This window comes from Stenella coeruleoalba (genome assembly GCF_951394435.1).
Source record: "Stenella coeruleoalba genome assembly, chromosome: 10".
Classification (NCBI taxonomy): domain Eukaryota; kingdom Metazoa; phylum Chordata; class Mammalia; order Artiodactyla; family Delphinidae; genus Stenella; species Stenella coeruleoalba.
Genome location: NC_137156.1, coordinates 45,329,260 through 45,355,289, shown reverse-complemented (window position 1 = coordinate 45,355,289; position 26,030 = coordinate 45,329,260). Strand labels below are relative to the sequence as shown.

General features: G+C 37.7%; 1 protein-coding gene across 7 annotated transcripts in view; it reads right to left on the bottom strand.

Moving 5' to 3' along the window:
- The window catches only part of ZNF451 (zinc finger protein 451), a 123,271-nt gene extending 97,241 nt beyond the window's left edge, over positions 1 to 26,030 (bottom strand). Inside the window, exons 1-7 of one of the 7 annotated variants that reach the window (XM_079933583.1) lie at positions 25,902 to 26,030; positions 25,299 to 25,382; positions 21,847 to 21,927; positions 17,295 to 17,412; positions 15,436 to 15,471; positions 12,714 to 12,741; positions 5,950 to 6,918 (exon numbers count right to left, since the gene is read on the bottom strand). In XM_079933583.1, coding sequence (XP_079789709.1) covers positions 5,950 to 6,099 — 150 coding nt within the window. In that variant the 5' untranslated portion in view covers positions 6,100 to 6,918; positions 12,714 to 12,741; positions 15,436 to 15,471; ... (2 more) ...; positions 25,299 to 25,382; positions 25,902 to 26,030. Of the gene's footprint in view, positions 1 to 5,949; positions 6,919 to 10,586; positions 10,738 to 12,713; positions 12,742 to 15,410; positions 15,472 to 17,294; positions 17,413 to 20,238; positions 20,522 to 21,846; positions 21,928 to 25,298; positions 25,383 to 25,901 lie in introns of all 7 variants that reach the window. The other 6 variants (XM_079933578.1, XM_079933584.1, XM_079933581.1 and 3 more) reach the window with 6 other exon arrangements.

Genomic DNA, 26,030 nt, shown 5'->3' with positions numbered 1-26,030 from the left:
ACCAGATAAAGATATCACAAAAAAAGAAAATTACAGACCAATATCACTGATGAACATAGATGCAAAAATCCTCAAAAAATACTAGCAAACAGAATCCAATACAGGACCTAATAAAGGCCATATACAACAAACCCACAACAAACATCATTCTCAATGGTGAAAAACTGCAAGTATTTCCTCTAAGATAAGGAACAAGACAAGGATTAAAGACCTAAATGTAAGACCAGACACTATAAACTTAAAACTCTTAGAGAAAAACATAGGAAAAACACTCTTTGACATAAACCACAGCAAGATCCTTTTTGACCCACCTCCTAGAGTAATGAAAGTAAAAACAAAAATAAACAAATGGGACCTAATTAAACTTAAAAGTTTTTGCACAGCAAAGGAAATCAAAAACAAGATGAAAAGACAACCCTCAGAATGGGAGAACATATTTGCAAATGAAGCAACGGACAAAGGATTAATCTCCAAAATATATAAACAGCTCATGTAGCTCAATATTAAAAAAGCAAGCAACCCAATCAAAAAATGGGCAGAAGACCTATAAATAGACATTTCACCAAAGAAGACATACAAATGGCAAAGAGGCACATGAAAAGATGCTCAACATCACTAATTATTAGAGAAATGCAAATCAAAACTACAATGAGGTATCACCTCATACCAGTCAGAATGGCCATCATCAAAAAGTCTACAAACAATAAATGCTGGAGAGGGTGTGGAGAAGAGAGAACCCTCTTGCAATGTTGGTGGGAATGTAAATTGATACAACCACTGTGGAAAGCAGTATGGAGGTTCCTTAAAAAACAAAAAATAGAACAACCGTATGACCCAGCAATTCCTCTACCGGGCATATACCCTGAGAAAACCATAATTAAAAAAGAGACAGGTACCCCAATGTTCATTGCAGCACTATTTACAACAGCCAGGACATGGAAACAACCTAACTGTCCAACGATAGATGAATGGATAGAGATGATGTGGTACATATATATACTGGAATATTACTCAGAGATAAAAAGTAACGAAATTGGGGGGCTTCCCTGGTGGCGCAGTGGTTGAGAGTCCGCCTGCCGATGCAGGGGACACGGGTTCGTGCCCCAGTCCGGGAGGATCCCACATGCCGCGGAGCGGCTGGGCCCGTGAGCCATGGTCGCTGAGCCTGCGCGTCTGGAGCCTGTGCTCCACAACGGGAGAGACCACAACAGTGAGAGGCCCCCATACCGCAAAAAAAAAAAAAAAATAGTAACGAAATTGGGTCATTTTTAGAGATGTGGATGGACCTAGAGTCTGTCATACAGAATGAAGTAAGTCAAAAAGAAAAAAAACAAATATCATATATTAACACATATATATATGTGGAATGTAGAAAAATGGTACAGATGAACCTATTTTCAGGGTAGGAACAGAAGCGCAGAGGTTGAGAACGGACGTGTGGATGCAGTGGGGGAAGGGGAGGGCGGGAAGAATTGGGAGATTAGGTTTGACATAAACACCCTACCATGTGTAAAATAGATAGCTAGTAGGAACCTGCTGTATAGCACAGGGAGCTCAGCTCGGTGTTCTGTGATGACCTAGATGGGTGGGATGGGGCAGGGGGAGGGAGGTCAAAGATAGAGGGAATATATTTATACATATAGCTGATTCACTTGACTGTACACCAGAAACTAACAAAACACTGTAAAGCAAGTATACTCCAATAAAAAAATTATTTGATAAAAAAAATGTTAATCCCACCCCCCCCAAAAATAGTTTAAAGACATAAATATAAGACATGAAAGCATAAAACTCCTAGATGAGAACACAGGCAAAACATAGTCTGACATGAAATATAGCAATGTTTTCTTAGGTCAATCTTCCAAGGCAGAAGAAATAAAAGCAATAAACAAATGGCACCTAATCAAACTTATAAGCTTTTGCACAGCAAAGGAAACCATAAGCAAAAGGAAAAGACAACCTATATACTGGGAGAAAATATTCGCAAACAATGCAACTGACAAGGGCTTAATTTCCAAAATACACCAACAGCTCATACAACTCAATATCAAAAAGCCAAACAACCCAATCAAAAACTGAGAAGACCTAAATAGTCATTTCTCCAAAGAAGACATACACATGGCAAACAGGCACATGAAAAGAAGCTCAACATCATCAATTATTAGAGAAACGCAAATCAAAACTACAATGAGGTACCACCTCACACCAGTCGGGATGGCCATCATCATTTACAAATAATAAATGCTGGAGACTTCAATTAAAAAAAAAAAAAAAAGAACTCCAATAAATGCTGGAGAGGTGTGTGGATAAAAGGGAACGCTCCTACACTATTGGTGGGAATATCAATTGGTGCAGCCACTATGGAGAACAGCATGGAAGTTCCTTAAAAAACTAAAAGTAGAGTTAGCATATGATTCAGCATCCCACTCCTGGGCATATATCCAGGGGAAATTCTAATTTGGAAAGATACATGCACCCCTACGTTCAAAGCAGCACTATTCACAACAGCCAAGACGTGGAAGCAACCTAAACGTCCATCAACAGAGGAATGGATAAAGAAGATGTAGTGTATATATACAATGGAATATTACTCAGTCATAAAAGAGAATGAGATGATGCCATTTGCAGAAACATGGATGGACCTAGAGATTATCATACTAAGTGAAGTAAGTCAGAGAAAGACAAATATATGATATCACTCATTTGTGGAATCTAAAAGAAAAAAAAGATACAAATGAACTTATTTACGAAACAGAAACACATTCACTAACATAGAAAACAAACTTATGGTTACCAAAGGGGAAGGGGTGAAGGGATAAATTAGGAGTTTGTGATGAACAGATACACATACATTATATATATATAATAATATACATTATTATATAGTAATATATAAAATAGATAAACAACAAGGTCCTACTGTATAGCACACGGAGCTATATTCAATATCTTGTAATAATCTATAATGGAAAAAAATCTAAAAAAGTGTATATATGTAAAACTGAATCACTTTGCTGTATATATGAAACTAACATGACATTACCGATCAACTATACTTCAATAAAACAAAACAAATAACAGAAAAAAATGTTTACAGCAACAACCTACAAAATATAAAAAACGTAGGATTTAAATTCGTGTGTAAGACCTATATGAAAAAAATGCAAATATTTACTAAAAAAAGAAAAGCTATAATTTAAACTGAACTTGTTCCTGAATTGGAAGAATCAGTTTTGCAGAGATATAACTTCTTTCTCAATTTGAAAACTATTTAAGTGTAATTCCAATCAAAATGATCATAAAACTAATCTGGGGGCTTCCCTGGTGGCACAGTAGTTAAGAATCCCCCTGACAATGCAGGGGACACGGGTTCGAGCCCTTGTCCGGGAAGATACCTCGTGCCGTGGAGCAACTAAGCCCTTGCGCCACAACTACTGAGCCTGTGTGCCACAACTACTAAAGCCCATGTGCCTAGAGCCCGTGCTCTGCAACAAGAGAAGCCACTGCAATGAGAAGCCCACACCACCACAAGAGTAGCCCCCACTCATCACAACTAGAGAAAGCCCGCACACAGCAACGAAGACCCAACGCAGCCAAAAATAAAAAACAAAACCTCATCTGGACTAATAAACTTATAAAAATAGTCAAAATATTCTTAAAAAACAAAGAATTTTGAGTTATAATTATCAGGTGTTATAACCTCTAGTAATTAAGACATTAAAATGGCAAATTAAAGCATGATTTCATTTCATTTCTCCCGCAATTTTTTTTTCAAGATGAATATAAAAAAATAAATAAGTCCACAAAGACAGCAACAGAGATTTTTCTTTTGTCTTCATCATCTTGGGAAGTAATCTGGGATTTTGAGAGGTCATTTTACATGTATAACTACCATTTATAGAATGATTACTCCATGCCAGGTGCTGTATTTTGCATCTTACACATATAACTTCATTTGATCCATACAACCTTACAGTGTATTATCTGGTATTATCTGCATCAGCCATTTGAAAAAATGTTGTGAGAAATTAAATAGAGTAGTAACTGATTTCACAGGGCAGAGGAAGCAAACCAGTTTGCCCCAGAAAACCCAGGAGGGGCTCAGAACTGACCTGGTATAATGGATGATGTAGATAAGGTTCCATATAACAAAGATAGGTTGAAAGACTGCATGCAGGAGCCATAAATCCCTCCTCCTACACATCTCCACATCTCTACTCACAAGACATTCTCTGCATTAAGTTAAAAGGAGACATCCAGGGCCCAGGACACCAGGTGCAGTTGTGGGCATGAGTGAGAGCTGAAAAGAGAATTCACTGAAAGTCTGTTTTGGGAACACGGTCACTTCCAGCCCCCTTTTGCTGTCACATGTGCAAAGTATTAACAGCCGGAAGAACCACAGGATCTTCTGGAGAGCAATGCAGCACCAAACAAAGGACTCAGTCTCAAGACTGATACATAGGATAACTACCCAAACAGACAGCTTTCTACCCAGCGATTCAAGAGTGAAGTTCCCCATAACATTTAAATATGAAAGAACATCCAAGGATCAAATGGAAAGGCCCTGGAGAGAAAAAGTAAATCTAAGGTAACAAGAAAAAGAGATCTTGGTTCCGTGAAACAGATACTGCCCAGAAAATAATATTTAAAAGAATTTTTTTCTAGAGGGATAAAGGGCATCCAGAAATAAACATAGTATTTTAATGAAAAAGAAATAATCAGGGAACAAGAAATAGGTCTTGGAAATTCGAGTTTTGACAGTTGAAATTAAAAATTCAATAGATGACTGGAATTTACATAGGCAAGGAAATGTCTCAGAAACAGAAAAAGCAGCTTGGGAGACTCACAAAAAATTGCAGAAAAAGATATAAGACAGAGATTCAGTTCAAGGTAACTGGATTTCCAGGATAATTGGACTTCCAGAAAGAGATAAACTGAAGGGTGGGAGAACATTATAATTTGTATAAAAAGTAATAAAATAAATTTTCCCAGATTTGAGAGATCCATCATGTACCCAGTACAATAAATTTAAAAAGCTAAACAACAGGCACATGTTCTTCCAATTCCAGTATATCAGAGACAAAGATTACAAGAGCCCCAAGGAGTATGAGGACACAGGTTCTGAGTAAAAGGAGAATCAGAGTTGCACTGGGCATCCAAATAGCAACAGTAGATGTAACTCTGGTATAAACGCTGGTAACCTTGCTACCTCTCTACTCCTCCTCTGAGAAAGCAAACAAAACAATGAGGAAAAATAACAAATAAGTAACCAAATAAAGATTCTTTTTAAATGCCCCACTTTCTCAGCAAATAGGTGACAGAAAAAATGTGCAAAACTCTAAAGAAACACGGACTTGCCTGGTGGCAACAGTGGTTAAGAATCCGCCTGCCAATGTAGGGGACACAGGTTCAAGCCCTGGTCCGGGAAGATCCCACATGCCACGAAGCAACTAAGCCCGTGCACCACAACTAAGTCTGCGCTCTAGAGCCTGCGAGACACACTGCTGAGCCCGCGTGCCTTAGAGCCCGTGCTCTGCAACAAGAGAAGCCACTGCAATAAGAAGCCCGCACACCACAACAAAGAGTAAGCTCCCTGCTCGCTGCAACTAAAGGAAGCCTGCGTACAGCAACGAGGACCCAACACAGCCAAAAAGAAATATAAATAAATAAAATAAAAACTCTAAAGAAACGCAATTAAAATTAAACAGAAAATGCAAAGGAAATGTCAATGGGCCTCATAAGTGGCAGATCTCAGAAAGTACCAGGCAAGTATACTTCCTGAAAGGCAGAAACTCCTCCAGAAATGCAAAATCTAGAATCTGTAAATCTAACAACTGAGGGGGGAGGTGAGCTGAGCTTCAGCAGAAGTCAGATGCAGAGAGAACAGGCACAGAGAGTATTTGGAGGGCTCCCGGCAGCAGATCTCAGAAAGGTCCAGCAAAAACATACCCCCTGAGGTGCAGGGCTCATCTGGAAGAGCAGGGGCTCTGTCCTCTGTCTGCTGTGCTGGTGAAGGACCTGGGGATGCAGGACCAGTGACAAGTCCTCTCCGACTGAGCCTGGGTCAGACGACAGAGGAAGCAGGGCTACACAAAACATTCCTCAGAAGAGCCACAGCAGCCAGAGTCAGTGGTCTCTGTGAAGCAAAGAGGGCCCCTCCTATCATCCACAAACCCAGATGCAAATAGCTGAGCTGGGAAAAACCAAGTCATTAAGAAACAAGTGTTCATGAAAGGCTATGGCACAGCATCGGTAAGTGATTTTATAAGAAAAAATGTGGGAAAGAGCTGCAAAATTGTCAAACGCAAGAAAGCCATTCACAGAAAAACATTGCCATAGAACAGATGAAAACACTGAGTGCACATTCCAGCACAGGGTAGAACTCTCTGTGAGACTGTCATCTCCACGGAGGACGCAGAACACAGGGCAGGAACTCAGATGTTAATAAATTTTTCTTTGGCACTTTGTTGCACTAACTATAGACTTAGGAAGTCCTTTTCCTTTAGAGAACATAAAAATATCCACCAGTTTACTTTTCTGTTATGGCTTCACTTTTAGCTCTTTACTCCATCTTTAATTTTTTTCTGGAATTTGGTTTGAGGCAGGAATAGACTTAAATTTTTTCAGTATACCTATTTTATTTTGGGATGGGGAAATGCGTATTTCCAAGAAACGATATTGCATGCTCATGGGCCTGCTAGAAATTCTCTGGTTTGATGCGTCACTTGTACTGAGGGTGGAATCTACTTGCAGCTTCTTCACGAGTTTGTGCTCCGATCAGCACAGCCCAGCGATGTCATGGGTGTCTCCCAGCCTGTCACTGCACCTGTCCTTGTGCTCACTGCCAGGGAGGCTGCAGAGTCTCCAACAAGATCCAACGTTAAGACTTACAACTGAAGGTGCTTTTGTTTCAGGTAACTGTAAAACCCATAAAAAGCAAATTTAAAAAAACAGGGCAAATTTATGGCAGTTTTATAATACTTTTAATAGTTACATGTTATTTTTATATCTATTTTTATATTAGTAGATATCTACTATATCTACTTTTGCTCAAAAATGCAAATTATTAGTAACTATTATTCATGAGGAGAATTGAGAACTGTATAATTTATTCAGAGGAATTCCACCATAGAAACTAAAGTATTTTAGATATATTTTTATCTCAAGTGACATTAAAAAAAAAGTATTACAGAAGTTTTAAAACACAAAGTAAAATGAACCCCTAGTACACCCATACATAACCATCATCTTTAAAAAGTTATCAACTATTCTGTCATTCTTCAAGTCACATTTATTGATTGCTTGTTAAGTTTCTGGAAAATGTCCAAGCCTCCCTTACCTCATTTAAAGCTAACAAACCCAACGAACGAGGTTGTGGCAGAATTAGTGTGAAGCTAACAGTTTACTTGCATTGGATACCTTCCAACAAAGGGGCCCTAGAAATATGTTCACATGGTTATGTTTTTGTAAAATTTGCAAAAATCACACATTTTAACCATTAAGAGCGCTGTCTCTTTCCACTTCAACTGCTCCTTTGTGCCTTCTCCTGCTCCTCCACAAAGTGGCAGTGAGCACTTCTAAGATTTTATTAAGGGTTGACTGGGATATACTTTTGTGTTTTGTAATCTCTTCCATGTGTAATTAATTACGTTATTGCTGGCCATCTCAGTTTGGGATGTGTTCTAGAAATACTCTGAATGTGGTCAACTTGAAGAATATTTAAGAGCACTCACTCTGTAGAAAATTTAAAATGCACCAAAATCTTACAGCTCAGATTTCAAAGAAACTCAATAGAAGTTTCCTCAAATTTGACAACAATCAAAAAAAATTACACTGTATTACTAACAAACGGTTGAGAATTTGAAAGAAACCTCTGTAAACTGTCAAAAATAAAAAGCAAATTTCCATCAACTATGTTAAAAGATACTCAAAATGAGCTTCCTATTACTCCTATTACTATAGAAAAGTATATTACAAAGTTGTCAAATGAAAAGACAATATGTATGCTTATCTTGGCCTAAATAATATTTCAAATTGCATCTAATACTGTATTCATAGTTTTGTGGGGGTTTTCTTAAACAGCTTGCCAAATTCAATAAGCAATAAGCCCCACAAAACCTGGAACCATTTATGAGGTTAGTATATTATCCTTGTTGAAAGATCAGTTCTTCAAGGTCATGTAGATATTAAAAGGCAGAACATGACTTAAAATCACAGTTTCAATAGTAGTAAATACAAAAAACGATATGGCTAAGTGTTGGTTATCTGTTCATGACTCTGTGATTATGGCAATTCATTTAACCTCTTGGAACTTCAGTTTCGCTGTGTACAAAAAAGAGATCCTATTAGATCATCTTTAAGTCGTCCCTTCAAGACTAGACCAATGACAGCTACCTTGAACTCAGTACTGGGTGGAGGACACAGTCTATCACAGGGCATGGGGCATGGGTTGCTAGGCTCTTGGACACGTTAAAATTTGTAGAAATTTGGTGATTTTTTGGTTTATATTCTTTCCTAATAATGACTATAGGAAAACAGCCAGCCCCACCCCCCCACCAAAAGGAATATATAGGGGTAAAGAAGTGTAATTACACTTAGGGTTCTGTTGAGTTAACCAGCCTAGAAGAGAAAAAAATACAGCCGTATACTACTGGGCAGTGCTGTATTTGACTAACTCATGAAGTATGTCTAGATGAGGGTTTTTTCTTTTTTAATTGAATTTATTTTTGAGATAATTTAGATTCACATGCAGTTGTAAGGATTTCAATACCCAGAGACACCATGTATCTTCTTCTCAGTGTTCCCTTGGTGAATCTTGCAAAACTATAGTACAATATCACAACCAGGATACTGAGTGACAGTCAAGATACAGAATATTTCCATCACCACAGATCCCTACCACTGTCCTTTTACAGTCACACTCACTTCCCTGACATCCTCACCACCTCCTTAACCTCCTTAACTCCTTAATCTTAAGAATTTTGTCATTTCAAGAATGTTATACAAATGGAATCCTACGATACGTAATCCTCTGAGATTGACTTCTGTCGCTCAGAATTAAGTTGTTTTAAATAACAAAAATCTGTTCCTCCTTACTGCTGAGTAGTACTCTATGCTCTGGAAGCACCACAGCACTCTTGTGCATGTGGATGTTTGGTGGTTTCAGCACCATCTGTTGAAAAGACTACCCTTTCTTTGTTGAATTGCTTTTGCTCCTGTCAAAGGTCAGCTGATTGTATGTTTGTGGATCCATTTCTGGGTCCTGTGTTCTGTTCCATTATCTATTTGCCCACTCTGTCACTACCAAACTGTCATTTTTGGTGAGTCATGAAGCTGGGTAGTCACTCCTCCAACTTTGCTCTTTTTCTTCAATACGGTGTTGGCTATTCTGGGTCTTTGCTTTGCCATATAAACTTTAGAATCAGTTTGTTGATATCCACAAAGTAACCTGCTAGAATTCTCATCTGGATTACACTGAATCTACAAATCAAACTGGAAGAACTGATATCTTAACAATATTGAGTCTTGCTATCCATGAACCCAGAATATCTCTCTACTTACTTAGATCTTCTTGGATTTCTTTCTTCAGAATTTTAGTTCTCCTCATACATTTCTGTACACAATTTTTCCTTACATATATATTTCCTAACACATATATTCCCTTACACATATTTTGTTGGATTTATACCTAAATATTTCTTGTAGAAAACACACAGTTGGTTCTTACTTTTTTTAATCTACTCGACAATCTCTTTTAATTAGTATATTTTGACCATTCACATTTAAAGCGACTATTGGGGGAATTCACTGGTGGTCCAGTGGTTAGGACCCTGTACTCCCACTGCAGGGGGCCCAGGTTCAATCCCTGATTGGGGAACTAGGATCCTGCAAGCCGTGTGGTGTGGCCAAAAATAAAAATAAAGTGACTATTGGTATAGACAGATTAACATATACTACATTTGTAACTTTTCTACATGTTACCTTGTTCTTCCTTCTTTTTTTTGTTTTTTTAAAAAAATATTTATTTCATTTATTTTTTTGGCTGCGTTGGGTCTTCGTTGCAGCACGCAGGCTTCTCTCTAGTTGAAGTGTGCAGGCTTTCTCTCTCTAGTTGTGGTGCAGGCTCCAAAGCACGTGGGCTCTGTAGTCTGCGGCTCGTGGGCTCTCTCGTTGAGGCGGGCGAGCTCAGTAGTTGTGACGTGTGGGCTTAGCTGCCCCACAGCACGAGGGATCTTAGTTCCCCAACCAGATATCAAAACTGTGTCCCAGTCACTGGAAGGCAGATTCTTTATCACTGGACCACCAGGAAGTCCCCTTTTTTTTGTTTTTGCTTTTGTTTTTGTTTTCCAATCTTTTCTCCCTTCTCTGGTTTTAATTGAGCATTTTATCTTCTTTATCTTCTTAGCATATCAATTATACTTTAAAAATTTTTTAAATTTTATCTTCTTAGCATATCAATTATACTTTAAAAATTTTTTAAAAATATTTTAGTGGTTTCTCTTAGTGTTTGCAACATATATTTACAACAAATCTAAGTCCACTTTCAAACAACACAATACTGCTTCATGCTTACCCTTTTTACTTACTATATTTTCTTCCTTCCTGATGTTCCCAGATTCCTCCTTTAATCGTTTGTTTACAGAACTTCCCTTAAATGTTCATTTTAGCATTGGTCTGTTGATGACAAATTTCCTTAGTTTTCCTTCACCTGAGAATGTTTTGATTTCTCCTTCATTCCTGAAAGATATTTTCACCAGATAATCTATGTTGACAGTTCTGTCAGTATTTGAAAAATGTTGTGCCTCCTTCTGGCCTCTTCTATTTTTCTCTATATGTAAGGTGCCTTTCTTCCTCAGTGCTGTCAAGACTTCTGTCTTTAGTTTTACAAAATCTGACTTTGTAACTGGTGTGTATTTCTTAAATACACTCAGCTTCTTGAATTGAGATTTGTCTTTGCTCAATGGGGAAAGTTTTCAGACAATGTATCTTACTTTTCTAGCCCTGCCCTCCTCCTTTCCTTCTGGTTCTCTGATGACATGAATATTAGCTTCTTTGTTATAGTCCCACAGGTACCTGTGGCTGGATTCTTTTTTGCCCCAGTCTATTTCCTCTCTTGTTCAGATTGTGTAATTTCTATTGTTTACCTTCAACTTCACTGATTCCTTCCTCTGTCCCATCCATTCCTCTCTTGAGCCAATCCATTAAGTTTTTTATTTTGGTTATTGTATTTTTCATTACTAAAATTTCCATTTGGTTCTTTATATCTTCTACTTCTTTGCTGAGACTTCCTCTTTTTTGTGCGGAGACATTCTATGTTTTCATTCATTTCAAAAACACGTCTTAATTTCTTGTTGAAGCTTTAAAATCTGTGTCAGATAATTCTAGCATCTATGGCAGCTCAGTGTTGGTATCTATTGTCTTTTTCACTCAAGATATTCCTGGTTCTAGGAATGACATGTGACTTTTTATTGAAACAGACATAGACATATTGGTTATTATATTATGAGACTCTAGATCACAAATTTTCTGCTTCAGTTGGTTTCCGCTGACACCACTTTAGGAGCAGAAAGGGGGATGTTGTTTGTTGCCTGGTTACTACCAGGTAGTAAAGAAGTCCAAGCTCCCTAGTTAGTTTCTGTTAATACCTGAAGTTGGGGGAAGGGGCTCCTTAATGCTGAGCAAAGGTAAACGTCATGACTCTCCATTAGGCCTCCTCTGACATCAGCCCAGTGGGATGGGATTCAGGTCAGTGGTACTTCATTATAAGCTGGCAAAGGTGGAAGTCCAGGCTCCCCACTTGGCCTTTGGTGGTTTGGGTGAAGCTGCAGTGTTCTCTGTGGTATTTGGCTGAAGCAGAGAGGTTATTGTGTAAAATAATATGTTTTCTGTCTTGCTAACCTGCCCCTCCCTGATCTTTTGAAGAGAAGACAGGCTTTTTGCAGGGCTTTCTTGTCTGCATCCATTGGCATTTCCAGGTTGCTAGCTTCTTCAGCTCCAAGCCTGGGATATGAGGCAAATAGAAAACTCAGGGAACTCACCATTCTATCATTCTGTGAGTTCTAACGTTCATAGCTGGTCTGCCTTCTCTCCATCTTTCAGTCTTCTTATGTTTATAAACAATGTTCAGGGTTTCCAGTACATAGCAGGAGGAATCCCAAAGTACATTCCCCACCCATTTACCCTCAACTTTTGATTTTATATCTATCTCCTCTAGACACACATTATTGGGTCTTGCTATTTATTCATTTTGGTTCATCTCTGCCTTATTAACTGGTGTGTTTAGACCATTATTTATTTTTTTTATAAATTTATTTATTTTTGGTTGCGTTGGGTCTTCGTTGCCACGTGTGGGCTTTCTCTAGTTGTGGCGACCGGGGCTACTCTTCATTGTGGTGTGAGGGCTTTCCATTGCAGTGGCTTCTTGTGTTTCGGAGCACAGGCTCTAGGTGTGCGGGCCTCAGTAGTTGTGGCACGTGGGCTCAGCAGCTGTGGCTCACAGGCTCTAGAATGCAAGCTCAGCAGTTGCGGCACACAGGCTTAGTTGCTCTGTGGCATAAGGGATCCTCCCGGACCAGGGCTCAAACCCGTGTCCCATGCATTGGCAGGCAGATTCCTAACCACTGCACCACCAGGGAAGTCCAGACCATTATTATTTAATGTAATTATTGCTATGGCTATATTTAAACATAATTGTAAGTTTTGTTTGTACTCACTGTTTTGTTCTTCTGTACCTTTTCCTGCCTTTTAAAAAAACATTTAAACATTTTTAAAACTTCCATTTTATTTATATTTTTTAGTTATACAATCTTTTCTTTTTATGTAGTTAATATTGTACCACTTCATGTAATACATAGAAACTTTGCAACCATATACTTCACTATACCTAACCCCTACTATTTTATGCTCTAGTTCAGCGGTCCCCAACCTTTTTGGCACCAGGAACCGGTTTTGTGGAAAACAATTTTTCCACGTTGGCGGGGGGGGGGGGGGGGGGTGTATTGTGTGTGTGTTGGGGGGTGGTTCAGGCGGTAATGCAAGCAATGGGGAGTGGCAAATGAAGCTTTGCTCGCTCACCCGCCGCTCACGTCCTGCTGTGCGGCCCAGTTCATAACAGGCTACGGACCAGTATCAGTCCATGGCCCAGGGGTTGGGGACCCCTGCTCTACTTGTCATGTGTCTAGTACAAATGACAAAATAATGTTACAACTTTTGCTTTCTTTTAAAGAAATCAACAAGAAAAAATGGTATTTTATATTTGCCTATTTAACCATTCCCATGCTTTTTGGTCAAATCGGCACCACTTCTCAAAACTTGAGGATTACCAAAGTGCACCATTTTCCTCTAATGTGGATGAATATAAATTTTATATTAAGACTGTTCCTCACCTTCCTCATTAACTCATGACAAGTAAAGAAATATCACTTGGCACCAACATGCTTGTAAATTAAAACACAAACTTAAGCAATAAACCAGGTAGCAGTACTGATTATAAGGTAAGTTGGTTATAAGATGTTTTTGTTTTTCACACTAGCAATTGCAATTTTTAAAAAATGCTTAATATAAAAATCTTGTTGAAAATACTCTGTCCAAACCCTGAAATCTCTACAATATTAAAAAAACAGGAAATATTTTCAACTCATTTTTAAGAGTACCTCAATTTCTCTTCAAAGTAAACATGAAAGGTTATATAAGGCGTAACTATATACCTGAAATTTAAAACAAAAGAGTATCTTATTTCCCTTAGAAGTTCACTGGCAAATAGGAAAATTTGGAGATGTAAACGATTCATAAAAATGAACTGATATGGGCTTCCCCGGTGGCGCAGTGGTTGGGAGTCCGCCTGCCGATGCAGGGGACACGGGTTCGTGCCCCGGTTCAGGAGGATCCCACATGCCGCAGAGCGGCTGGGCCCGTGAGCCATGGCCACTGAGCCTGCGCGTCCGGAGCCTGTGCTCTGCAACGGGAGAGGCCACAGCAGTGAGAGGCCTGTGTACCACAAAAAAAAAAAAAAAAAAAAAAAAAAAAAGAACTGATATGTAGGAAATGTCCAATACTATGCAAGCATTTACTGAGCTTCTACTATGTGCTAGTCATTGCTAATAACCAGGGTTATACACTCTTTTCAAGAAACTCACTACCTAGTAGGGGAAAATGACAAAAAAAATGAACTCTTACTATAAGGAAACCAGAAAGGTTGAACTTTACTCTCTTGAAGAAAGTGGGGAACTAGTGAAGGATTTTCAGTAGGGGAGAAAAATGGTAAACCTCACAGACTGGCTAAACTACCATCCACTCCCCTTGCCCCCCTTGCTTACCTTTATTACAGAAGCTAGGAAAGGTAAAAATTCACATTCCAAGCCTCTACTGCAATGAGGGATGGCCACATTGATACAGTTCTTGCCAGTGAAATGCAAATCTACTTGAAAAGCCTTCTGGCAAACCTTTTGATTTTTTGATATCCAGGGCTTGTTCCAACCCTTGCCTTCTTGCCTTAAATCCAGCATGTGTAAAACTGTGCCAGTCATGCTATAACCCTAACGGAAAGGCCAAAATCATCCCAGGTAACATAGCAATGATACCACTGAGCTACTCAAGCAAAGCCTGAAGCCATCTCCAGATTTCTTGTTATTCAAAATGATAAGTCCATTCAAGTGATTTAGTTGGGTTTTCTGTCATGAGTCTGAATGTCTTCTTGACCAATAAAAGTTATAAGAATAAATGTGTATTTCAGAATAGCCATTCCTGAGTTACTGTGGAGGATGGATTAGGAAGGGACAAGAATGAAGGTAGTGAGACTTGTTATTAAGTTATTATTGTACTCTAAGCAAGAGAAACAAGGGCAGTGATGATAGCGAGGAAAATATAGATTCAGAGATATTTAAAAGGTGAGAGAGAAAAGGCAAGATAAAGAAAAGGTTTCAAATATCTTCTAAGTTTCAAGTTTGAGAAACTAGGTGGATAGTCATGCCATTCTCCAAAACACATATGGTGAGGCATAAGTTCAGCTTTGGACATATTCAGCTTGGATACCTATGGGACAACACGTGAAAATGATAAGGCATTTGACTATGGATCTTGAAGTCAAGAGTGAGGTCTGGATTAGAGAAACCCAGATTTGAGAGTACCATCAGATACAGGGTACTGTCCAACAGAATTATAATGTAATTCTAATTACATATGTAATTCTAAAGTTAAAATAAATAGATGGATTTAATTTTAATATTTTATTTAACTCAGTTTTTCCAAAATATTATTTCAACATGTTATCAATATAGTTATTAATGGGGATGATTTACATGCTAAGTCTTTAAAATCTGATGTGTATTTTATACTTAAAGCTCATCTCAATTAATCTGAATGCCTTTTTCATCACAAATACTTCATCTATACATAAATTTCATAAAACTTACAGTTGAAAAAAGTAGATTCACATACCCATACTGTTCCAAACACATTTAAGTTTGCCAGTACCTGAAAGAAAATTTTTCCTTTACTTTTTAAATCCACACTGGAAAAATCCTGTTTATCTGTTTTAAAAAAATTGATTTGCCTTCAGAGCAAAAGCACAGCAGTTTGAAAACTACATTTGTCCAAGTTAAGTAAATTCAATAAATCTTGTGTCAGCTCAGTATTGCTAACACTGAACTCAGAGTTACTGAGTAAATTGAAAAGCAACTCTAAACTTATCAATAAGTAACATTTTTCAAATTTTTCTTGTAGTTTTTGTAGTAAATTTACCTGCCAAAAACAGTTAAAATCTTATGCATACCAATTCATATTAGAAAAATGTGTAAAGTTATTCTGACTTTTATTTTTTAAAGTTTCAATTTCAAAATAAATTCTAGAGGCTTCCCTAGTGGCGCAGTTGTTAAGAATCCGTCTGCCAATGCAGGGAACACGGGTTGGAGCCCTGGTCCAAGAAGATCCCATGTGCCGCAGAGCAACAAAGCCCACGTGCCTAGAGCCCGCGCTCCCCAACAAGAGAAGCCACCGCAATGAGAAGCCCACGCACTGCAATGAAGAGTAAGTAGCTCCCGCTCACTGCAACTAGAGAAAGCCCGCGCACAGCAATGTAGATCAAATGCAGCCAAAGATAAATAAATATTTAAAAATTTTTTAAATAAATAAATAAATTCTAGTACTTGTCTAGGTAGCACAAGTAGGCTTTTTCCCTTACTTGGAGCTTCAAATTTAGATCATTCATATTCTGTTTAATACTGAGCAGAAAACAAATGGCCCAATTTTCTCTTTGATTATTTAAATATTTGGCTAGCATTTCTGTTGTTGCAAGAACATCTTGAACTGGTGTTAACGGTACAGTTAAGTTTTGTAGAACTTTTCCACAATTCAACCAACTGGCAGAGTACACAAATCACTAAATTCATTGTCTTTTCATTTGTTCAGCAATCCTGTAAGCTGATGTTGACTCATAGCACTTAACACGTAACAACTGTACCCATGACAGCATCATAGAGATCATTTCGGAAAACTGAGCACAAGTACTCTCAAACTGTACCACACAGTGGAATGAAGAAATAGGGGAAACACCAAGCTCATTTAAAAATTCCAGTGAAATCTGACTTTTGACCTAACCTAGCTGGAATGCCATTTATTGTGACAAGAAGTACTTTTTTCTCATCTAGATGAAACTCTTTTGATAATTTAAAGATTAAAATATAGCTATACAGGTCATGAATTGAAATTATTTCTTTGTAAATTTTTAAGTCCTATGAGACAAAACGCAATCCAAGTATTACTTGGACAGCACATTTTCTATTACATAACTCATCTAAAGCTAAAGAAAAGTACTTGTAATTTTTCAGATTTTGAATCAATTAATCTTTAATATTGTTAAAAGTTCCTGTATTCTACAAGCAACATTTGGTGACAACTGAAGACTGTACTTTTTTTATAAGATGTTTTTAGGCTTTAACTCATAAATTTCTAACAATTTCTATAACTGAAATAATGAACTTTACTCTCCATCTATCTAAAACTAATTCTTTTTCATGCAAGAATCCAAGCTGTTTTATATCTGGCCAAACTTAACAAACTCAATCCTTTTAAAAGTTGTTCAAAAAAATTCTGTTGGACATTTCATTGTGATTTCAGGCGACTAAATTTCAATTCTTTTTTGACTTTTGAAAGGTAACTTCATTCACCCATTCATTATGCATTTGCTGGAACTGTCTCAATATTGTTCCTTTACTGTCTTATTTTTTGTTAAATTATAGCTTGTTTTTCTCTGTCACAACAAACTGCAATCGTCATTCACTGTGAAATCTGCAACATACCTTCTTCCAGTCTTTGTTTACTGTCCCAGTTGTAGGACTAGCTTCTGCAGTTCTACTTGCTGCTTTTTCAGTATGCCTTCATTTTAAAATTTAAAGTTCGTTCATATTCATGTCTAAACTAGAAAAATAGTAAGTAAAACAAGTATATCAATTATCAACTATGATTTACAGAAGTAATCACTGTAATTCCTGTTGTCAGCATAAAATATTCAGATAAATACACTATGTTACATTGATTCATAGTAAAAAATAATTTACATTGAATCCAACACCAACTCAATCAGTGATGTTTATATATAATACCAGACATAGCACATGGAGTCTGACAAGCACATTCCAACAATCACACCTTAAGCAAGATAACAAAATTAAATGTATTTTTTAAAAAAACAAATAAGTTGAGTTCAACAAAAATATTTCACACTGCTTTAGTTTTTATGTTTAATTAAAATTAATTTAAAAATCTACTTTCTTAGTCCTACTGAACTCATTTCAAATGCTTAATAGCCACATGGTCCTAGTGGTTACCATATTAGATAGTGCAGATCTGGAAATGAGAAAGGCAAAAGTCACAAGGCTTGCAGTTTTTATTCCATTTCTCTTTTATTTGATATAACTTCCAGGGCTCAGAAGTTATTTGGGTTATATTACTCTTTCGTATCCTCACAAAAAAATAAAACAAAGCAAAAATGGAATTGTTGGATGTTCTGTATAGGATTCCCTGAAATATGTATTTGGCTCACTCTAGCAGACATGGACCAACCTCTAAAAACCCATTGCTCCTAAAAACAATCAACTTTATCTCTTTGGAGAATGCCTTTTAAACAGCAACGTGCTGAATAATGTTTAACAACTGGCTTTTGAAATAAAAATGTATGCATTTAAAAGATGTGCAGCATACAATTTACAAATGATAAAATCATATACAATACTCTTTTCTCTTTGGCCGCACCACACGGCTTGCAGGACCTTAGTTCCTTGACCAGGCATTGAACCCAGGCCACGGCAGTGAAAGCGCCAAGACCTAACCAGGGAATTCCCACACAATACTCTTTCTTGTACGTTCCATATAGCCAACTGATTCTCATAGACTTTTGTTGACTTTTGTCAAACTCTTGTATCTGTAGCTAATCTGTGATTGCAATTTGACCAGGATTTTACAAAGGGAGTTGCATCCCAAACAGCTAACTCTTTTCCCAACAAACTTATAGTCATTAAATCTGATATATGACCTACTGTTAAACTATTTCTCACCCTTGTACAAATTATGTTCATTAAACTGAAACCTCTTTCAGCTTCAGCACTATTGACTGCAATGGTGCTATCTTTTAGCTTTTTGTACGGTTGTAGGAATTGAAACATTGTTTGACTTTACATTATTATTTACAAATTCCTGAAAATCATTCAAATCAACTTCGAATTTTAAAATTTCACACAAATGAAATAATTTTTTTTCACCAGTTATCCATGGTGAAGTTATTTCTTCATAAGGCCATGTAGAAGGTTCTAGCAAATCAAAATAATTAAAAATACTTTCATCATGGTTCCTGTCAGATAAAAGACGTAAGTTCATGTGTTGAATTATATTTTCTAGTAACATGCTCCTAGGAAGGGCATTAAATTTATTATTTTTATTAAATGGAATATCTTTAAACTTATCTGACTTAATCAAACCTTCAATTTGAGATTCATGCTTTCCAGCACCAATTTTTAAATTTTCCAAGGCTTTTATGGTACGTTTGATCAATTTTTGTGCTTTCTGAATGTTAGCTGAGCTTGACTGTAATGCAGTTGAAAGTAGTGAAAATTCTTCAAGAATGTCAATCATTAAAGCAAGGTCTTGCAAGAAATTAATGTTAGCTAATCTCTTTGCCAAACCAGAATGAAAATGAGAAAAATGCATATATAATACAGGATATGCACGCCATACAGCAGTAGCAGCTTGTAAACTACATGCTGCCCATTTTGGTCCCATTATCCGGCCAATTTTAACAATTTCAGTTTCAAGATCTTTAGCTACATTTTCTAAAAGCTTGTTTAGATTTTTATTAGATTGATGATAATTAGAATAAATTTTATGGAGAAATATTTTTAAATGATTCACCTGTTTTATTTCAGATATTGAATCATCAAGGGACAAGTGCAATCGATGGTTTAAAACAGTTCCAAATGATGATTTCAGGAAAATTTTCTAACAACTTTGTAGCTACTCCAGACTTTCTTCCCAGCACTGTATTAGCACCATCAGAACAAAATGCAATTAAATTTGCTTTCAAATATTTATTAGTGAAACCACAATCATTTAAAGTACTCAATAATGTATTGAAAATACACTCTGCTGTGGTTGACACCAATTCTTTCAAAGCAACAAATAACATAGTGGGTGCAGGAACCGATTGAACTGTGCACTGGAGATAAATCACGAAGGTCCTTTTCTTTGAAACTGTGGATGCCTCATCAATTACAATACAGATTTTGGCATTTTCTTCTATAATATTCTTAAATATCGTCATCTTCATTTCTTTTGCAATATGCTTTGCTATTCTTGTTGCACTGTATCGTGTATTTAAACAACTGACCTCTCCATTTTTCTCTTGTAATTCCATTGCCCCTTCAATATCAGATAAAGGTCTATTATGTTTTATTAAACTATAAACAGTATTGAAAACTTTCACAGTAGCATGAATATTTTTATTACTTTGTTTATGCACTAAATTAGAAACTGAGTCATTAATTGATTCCTTTAACAAATCCTGAATTTTACCATGGGCTTTAGAAACATCATGTTCCCTAATTTTTTTTCGCAGGGAAGCTTGTCTAGTAGTTTTATTACTGCCATTAGGGGTTACTAAATATGCAATCCACTCCTTGGACACATGGACATGCTTTACTGCTTTCAATCCCAAATGCTGAACTGTTGAGCAATCCTTACATCCTAATTTACCTTCTTTTATTTCAAGCCATTTGTACTGTTCTGTAAACATAAATGCTTGTTTTTCATTCCAACAATCTGAAAGCACAAGATTATCCATTTCTTCCTTTGATGAACATGATGGCTTTTCTTCAATGATTGGTTGTTCAACATATTTGAAATTTGATTCCTTAGACTTAGACAATCCACAATAGTTTTTGTTCCTATTGTTACTTTCTGTGCCTGTTTTCACTTTCTTCACATTTAAAAAATGCAATAAATCACCCTGTCGTTTTGGCATTTTAGGGAACAAAATCTGAAAAATAATTTTACATATGTAAGTAAAAGTCACGATAACACTTTTAGGGTTAATGTAAAAACTTCTGTTAATGATTTCTTTATATAATTTTAGAAATTAATTTTAAACTAGAATAGTTACCTTGATTTTCAGTTTATACCTATAACTTCAATATGACTTGCTATTTCTTGAAAAATGCACTATCAGTTTTTTAAATTCTATAGCCAATAATAAGGTCACAAAATCTGACTGAACTTTTGATGATCACCCAATTCAACAGAAAAGTTGCTCATATGATTTACAAGTATAGTTCTAGTGTGAAGAGTGGTTGATACTTTCATTTACATTATTAAGAAAAATGTAAAAAAAGATGTATATCAGAACTCCACTCATTCATCAATGATAACATCAACATCTTTGTTGACTCAATGAAGAGTTTTCAAATACTGCAAGATTTCCTCAATGTTTTGTATAGCATAGAGCCTAGTAGTTAGACATGTTTTTAGGCTTAATCTGCATTAACATTTCATCCATCACTTCCTTCAGTTTAGACAATCAACAAATAATAAATCACGCCCTGCTCTGTACAATCGTTTGCCAATTACCTTGCTGTAAACACTTCCATCTTCCTTCAGGAGCACATTGTTATACCATATTCCTACCACACAGTACAACAGATGTAAATAACCTCAAGTGTGTAGATATTAGGGTATGAAGAGTTTTGAGCATCTATTACCTTAAACATGATAATCTATTTACCTTTAAGTTTTTATATACTTCAATTTTTAAATTGATGTATAGTTGATTTACAACGTTATGTTAGTTTCTGGTGTACAGCAAAGTGATTCAGTTATATATATTCTTTTTCACATTCTTTTCCATTATAGGTTATTACAAAATACAGTAGGACCTTGTTGTTTATCCACTTCATATACAGTAGTTTGTATCTGCAAATTCCTAACTCCTAATTCATCCCTCCCCTATCTTTCCCCTTCGGTAACCATAAATTTGTTTTCTATATCTGTGAGTCTGTTTCTGTTTTGTAAATAAGTCCATTTGTATCATATTTTAGATTCCATATATAAGTGGTATCATATGGTGTTTGTCTTTCTCCTTCTGACTTACTTCACTTAGTATGATAATCTCTAGGTCTATCCATGTTGCTGCAAATGGCATTATTTCATTCTTTCTTATGGCTGAGTTATACTTGAATTTTTAATAATGGCTATGTTTAACAATCAGCTCAAATTTAACAAACAATTCTTGCAAGCCAGTTCAAGCCACCTCCAGCACATACTGCACTTAATGACACAACTGAAGAAACACAAATATAATATACTTACATCACTATGATAGGTGCTACGCTCTTTATCATCACCACAGATCAGATCAATGTATTCAAGAACAGGTCTTGATGGTCCCTCCTAAAAAGGAAGTCAGCAAATTTACAAGTCATTAACAATCATTCAAACCAAATGTGCCTTTACAATCACTAGGGGTTTTTTGGTTGGAATTAGCAAGAATTCCTGTGAAGAGGTGGCCTCACCCGTGGTGCAAAATAATCAGAAACAGAACCAGCAGAGGTAAAGATTCAGAGAAGACCAATATGCAATGACGACAAAACCCAAAAAGAGCCTAAACCTATATAGAGGAAAAAAGCCATGTACTCCTTTGGAAACGGGAAATAGACCAGGGATAATGTTAAAAAGACACAGATATCACGGTACAGTATTTTTTAACTGGGATGGTTATCAATAATCTTTTACATATCTAAGCTCAAAAGCATGGAGTTCTTTGCTATCTCTGCTTCATCCTCCATACCCTTACGCAACCAAATATCAAATCTCTTCAATCTTTTCTTTACACACATACTACCTTCAACATAGACCAGGCCTTAAATACCCGAGTTGAAAACCTACATTTTATTTTACAGGCAAAGGAATCAACTAGTAGTGTTCAGACGGGAACCACATTAAAGCTGTGCTTCAAGAAGATTAGGAGACAGGACTTCCCTAAGACTCCATGCTCCCAATGTAGGGGGCCCAGGTTCAATCCCTAGTCAGGGAACTAGATCCCACATGCCATAACTAAAGATCCCATGTGCCTCAACTGAAGATCCTGTGTGCCACAACAAAAAAAAGATCTCGCAGGCCACAACGAAGATCCCACATGCTGCAAAGAAGATCCCGCATGACGCAACTAAGACCCAGCACAGCCAAATAAACAAATATTTTAAAAAATAAAAAATAAACTTGAACTGCTAATTATTTTTAAAAAAAAAGAAGAAGAAGAAGATTAAGAGCGTATGAAATGTGGGATGATCAGTTAAGAAGAAAACCAATGCAGACAAATGGTAATTTAATACTAAAGTAGAGTGAGGGCAAGGAGAATAATGAGCAAGTGCCCTCTTCTGTATGTACACTGCACTTCAGGAAAATTTACACCAAAGATAAGAGCTCTTTCTGTACTCCCCAATTTTCATCATTCCTTTCTTTCAGCATATTGTGTTTAGTTTGGGGCTTATGTATATGGCAGCATACAAAGAGGATGCTGTGCCATAATGCAGACTGAGGCTGGAAAATAAGATTTATACGAAAAAACTAAGGAATCCAAACCAGAATACATCAAGTAGTAACATTCTTGATAAAAGATATAAAAAGAACACAAAAATTTTTTTGTATCTGAGAACCCTCAAGCAGAGCATTGTACCCAGTAGCATTTCATCTTTTTTGGATGGTACTATAAGAAACATAGTAATAAACACATCCTGATGGAACCCAGCATAGGATGGGGTGAGAGGAAGTAAATTCTGATCTGAATGTAGTTTAAAGGAGAATTAAATGATCATTTTTATGTGGCACCATTTAAATGCAACAGGAATATTTTTACTAGATTCTTTTCGTACTGCAATTCCACTCAGTGCATATAATTCATTTCTTATTGAGCTGTCAACTCTTCAATCCTCTAATTGTAAACAAGGCTATTTCTAAGAGGTTCTATCAAGCTGGATGTACACTACTCTGGATGCAAAGGTACAAAAAATTCTCTATATTTAAAATAAAATGTAAATTAAGATGTCTAAACCTCACCTTAACACAAGCTAATATTAATATTAACTCAGTCAGAATTTATAACATGATTATGCATTTAATCCTGAGAGTATGACACAAAATTACACCCATTTATTTCTCCAACCTTAATTTTGTAGAATCCTACTGTGTTTCTCAAAATAAGGCACACAAATCATAAACACTTGTGTCACGCCTAGCTAGAGCTGCACAAAACACCATCAAGGTCATCGTATCCTATGCATTGTCTTTATACCACGGTCAGGAAGAACCTAAATTATTTTTCCTAATGACCCCTGCAATCCTCTTTCCAAATGTTTTTCAGTACAAAAACAGACATCATGGCTCTTCAATTTCCACACCTACATCACTTACTCCTCACCACATGGGGAGGCAAAGTCAGCATACAATCCTTCTTGGTATCCCCAAATTTATAAAAGTTCAAGTGTCAAGAAAAAAGTACCACATGCACTATTGTGGCGAAGAATGTCAAGGAAATGATCTTGATCTTTTAAAGAATTTCTATATAACCCTACTAGAACATAAAAACAATGTTACCACAACCTTTAGGGAGGGAATTTTGTTTGATTTAAAAACAAGTCATTTGCAAGAGGAAGGAGATATGGGGATATATGTGTATGTATAGCTGATTCATTTTGTTATAAAGCAGAAACTAACACACCATTGTAAAGCAATTATACTCCAATAAAGATGTCAAAAAAAACTGAAAAAAAATATAAAAAAAAAACCAAGTCAATTACATGGTTGCCATAAACCTACAGTAACTAAGAAACACACAAAAATTAAACAGGCAAACCTTTAAAAAAGATTATACACCTTTAACAGCAAACCTCAACTAACTACAATATTCAAAAAGAGTTGTTCACAGTAGAAATATTCTCTAGCTAACTAAGATACTACTTTAAACAGAGCCTTTGTAAAACTTTAACAGTGTGGGGTGGAAATTATCCTCAAATGTATCATAGCACCCCCTTCAGTTTTTGCAACCAATATTTTATAAAGTGTGTTCACAGCTTCATACACCCCTGCACCAACATGAAGATTCCTGGGCCCCACCTCCCATTTCTGATTCCATAGGTCTGGAGTGAGGCCCGGGAATCCACACACTTCTACTTACTAATGCTTGAAAACTACTGTCCGAAGGGAATAAAAACAGAAAGATACAGGATGCTCCTGGTGATACGGGCCCTTCATTGTGAACCTCGCCTGCTGGACTGTGCTGTAAACAGGATGAGCTCGGAGCTTAGTGAAGTCTTCAAGCCACCCGCCTTCACGTTATGGAGACACACAGGCTCAGAAGTTGAGTTCCTGCAGCCCTTCTGGTTTTCTACCTCATTCCTCATCACTAGCCGCCCCTTCTCCCTAACCTGTGTGCTATCTTTTAGAAGTTACTCTTGTCTCATTTCAAAACACTCTTAGGAGACCACAACCCTGCGTACATGAAAGGCTCTAAGTGCAGGGGGAGAGGCGAGATTCAGGGTACAACACGCACCGCAGGCCACAGGCTTTGTGATGCCTACTGGGGCTGCTCAGACACCTCTTCAGGCAAATTCCCTACTCCTATGCCCTACTCCACAGTGTACAGTCTCTATCAGACATTCACACACGTTTGCTGCATGAAGAACAAACAGGTGAGAGGTAATCACATCACGGCTTATCACGCATAGTCTCTGACTTGGAAAAACCCGAATATCGTCGCTACTTACACTAACAAACTGAATGTCATCTTCATTTTCCTCGGGTGTTTACTCGGACGCCTCAGGCCCAGCTGGAGGGACACATTCTATTATCTATAAAATAAGCCAAAACACGGTTATCTAGACAACCCCGCACTTACGGAAGATTTTTCCTAAGGGAACGAAGAACGAAAGCTCTCGCGGAGACCTAACGAAGCCCCAGCCTCCGCGAGCCCGAGCTCGCGTCCGTGGACCGCAGGGGCCCCTCCGCGTCCCTTCTCTCCGAGGAGCAGGGAGCACGCTTCCCCCAAGAGGCAGTCGGCCTCGGAATCCACGCCGCGCCCGCGCCGAGCAGCGGTCCCCGAGCCGGGCGGCCACTGTTGCTGCGGGGCCCTTTCCCCCAGGCCCACTAGGTCCCCAGGCCCCAAACTCTAGGCCCCAAACTCTAGGCCTCCAGACCCCCAGGCCCCTAGTCCGCCAGGCCCCAGATCCCAAGTCCCCCAGGCCCAGGCCCCCAGGCCTCCTAGGCCCCAGACCCCCTAAGCTCCCCAGGCCCCCTAAGCCCCCCAGACCCCAGGTACAGCCCAGCACCCCCCGGACTCTGCACAAGGCCGGGCCCAGCCCGCTACTCACCTCCGACCCTGGGTCTTCCATCTCCCCGCCGCCGCCTCCCCCACCGGCGGTAGAAAGGGCTGCAAACCGCTTCCCCTGAGCAGCGGCCCACTAGGCCCGTGGGGCCTGGCCTCCCTCCCAGAGTTCCGG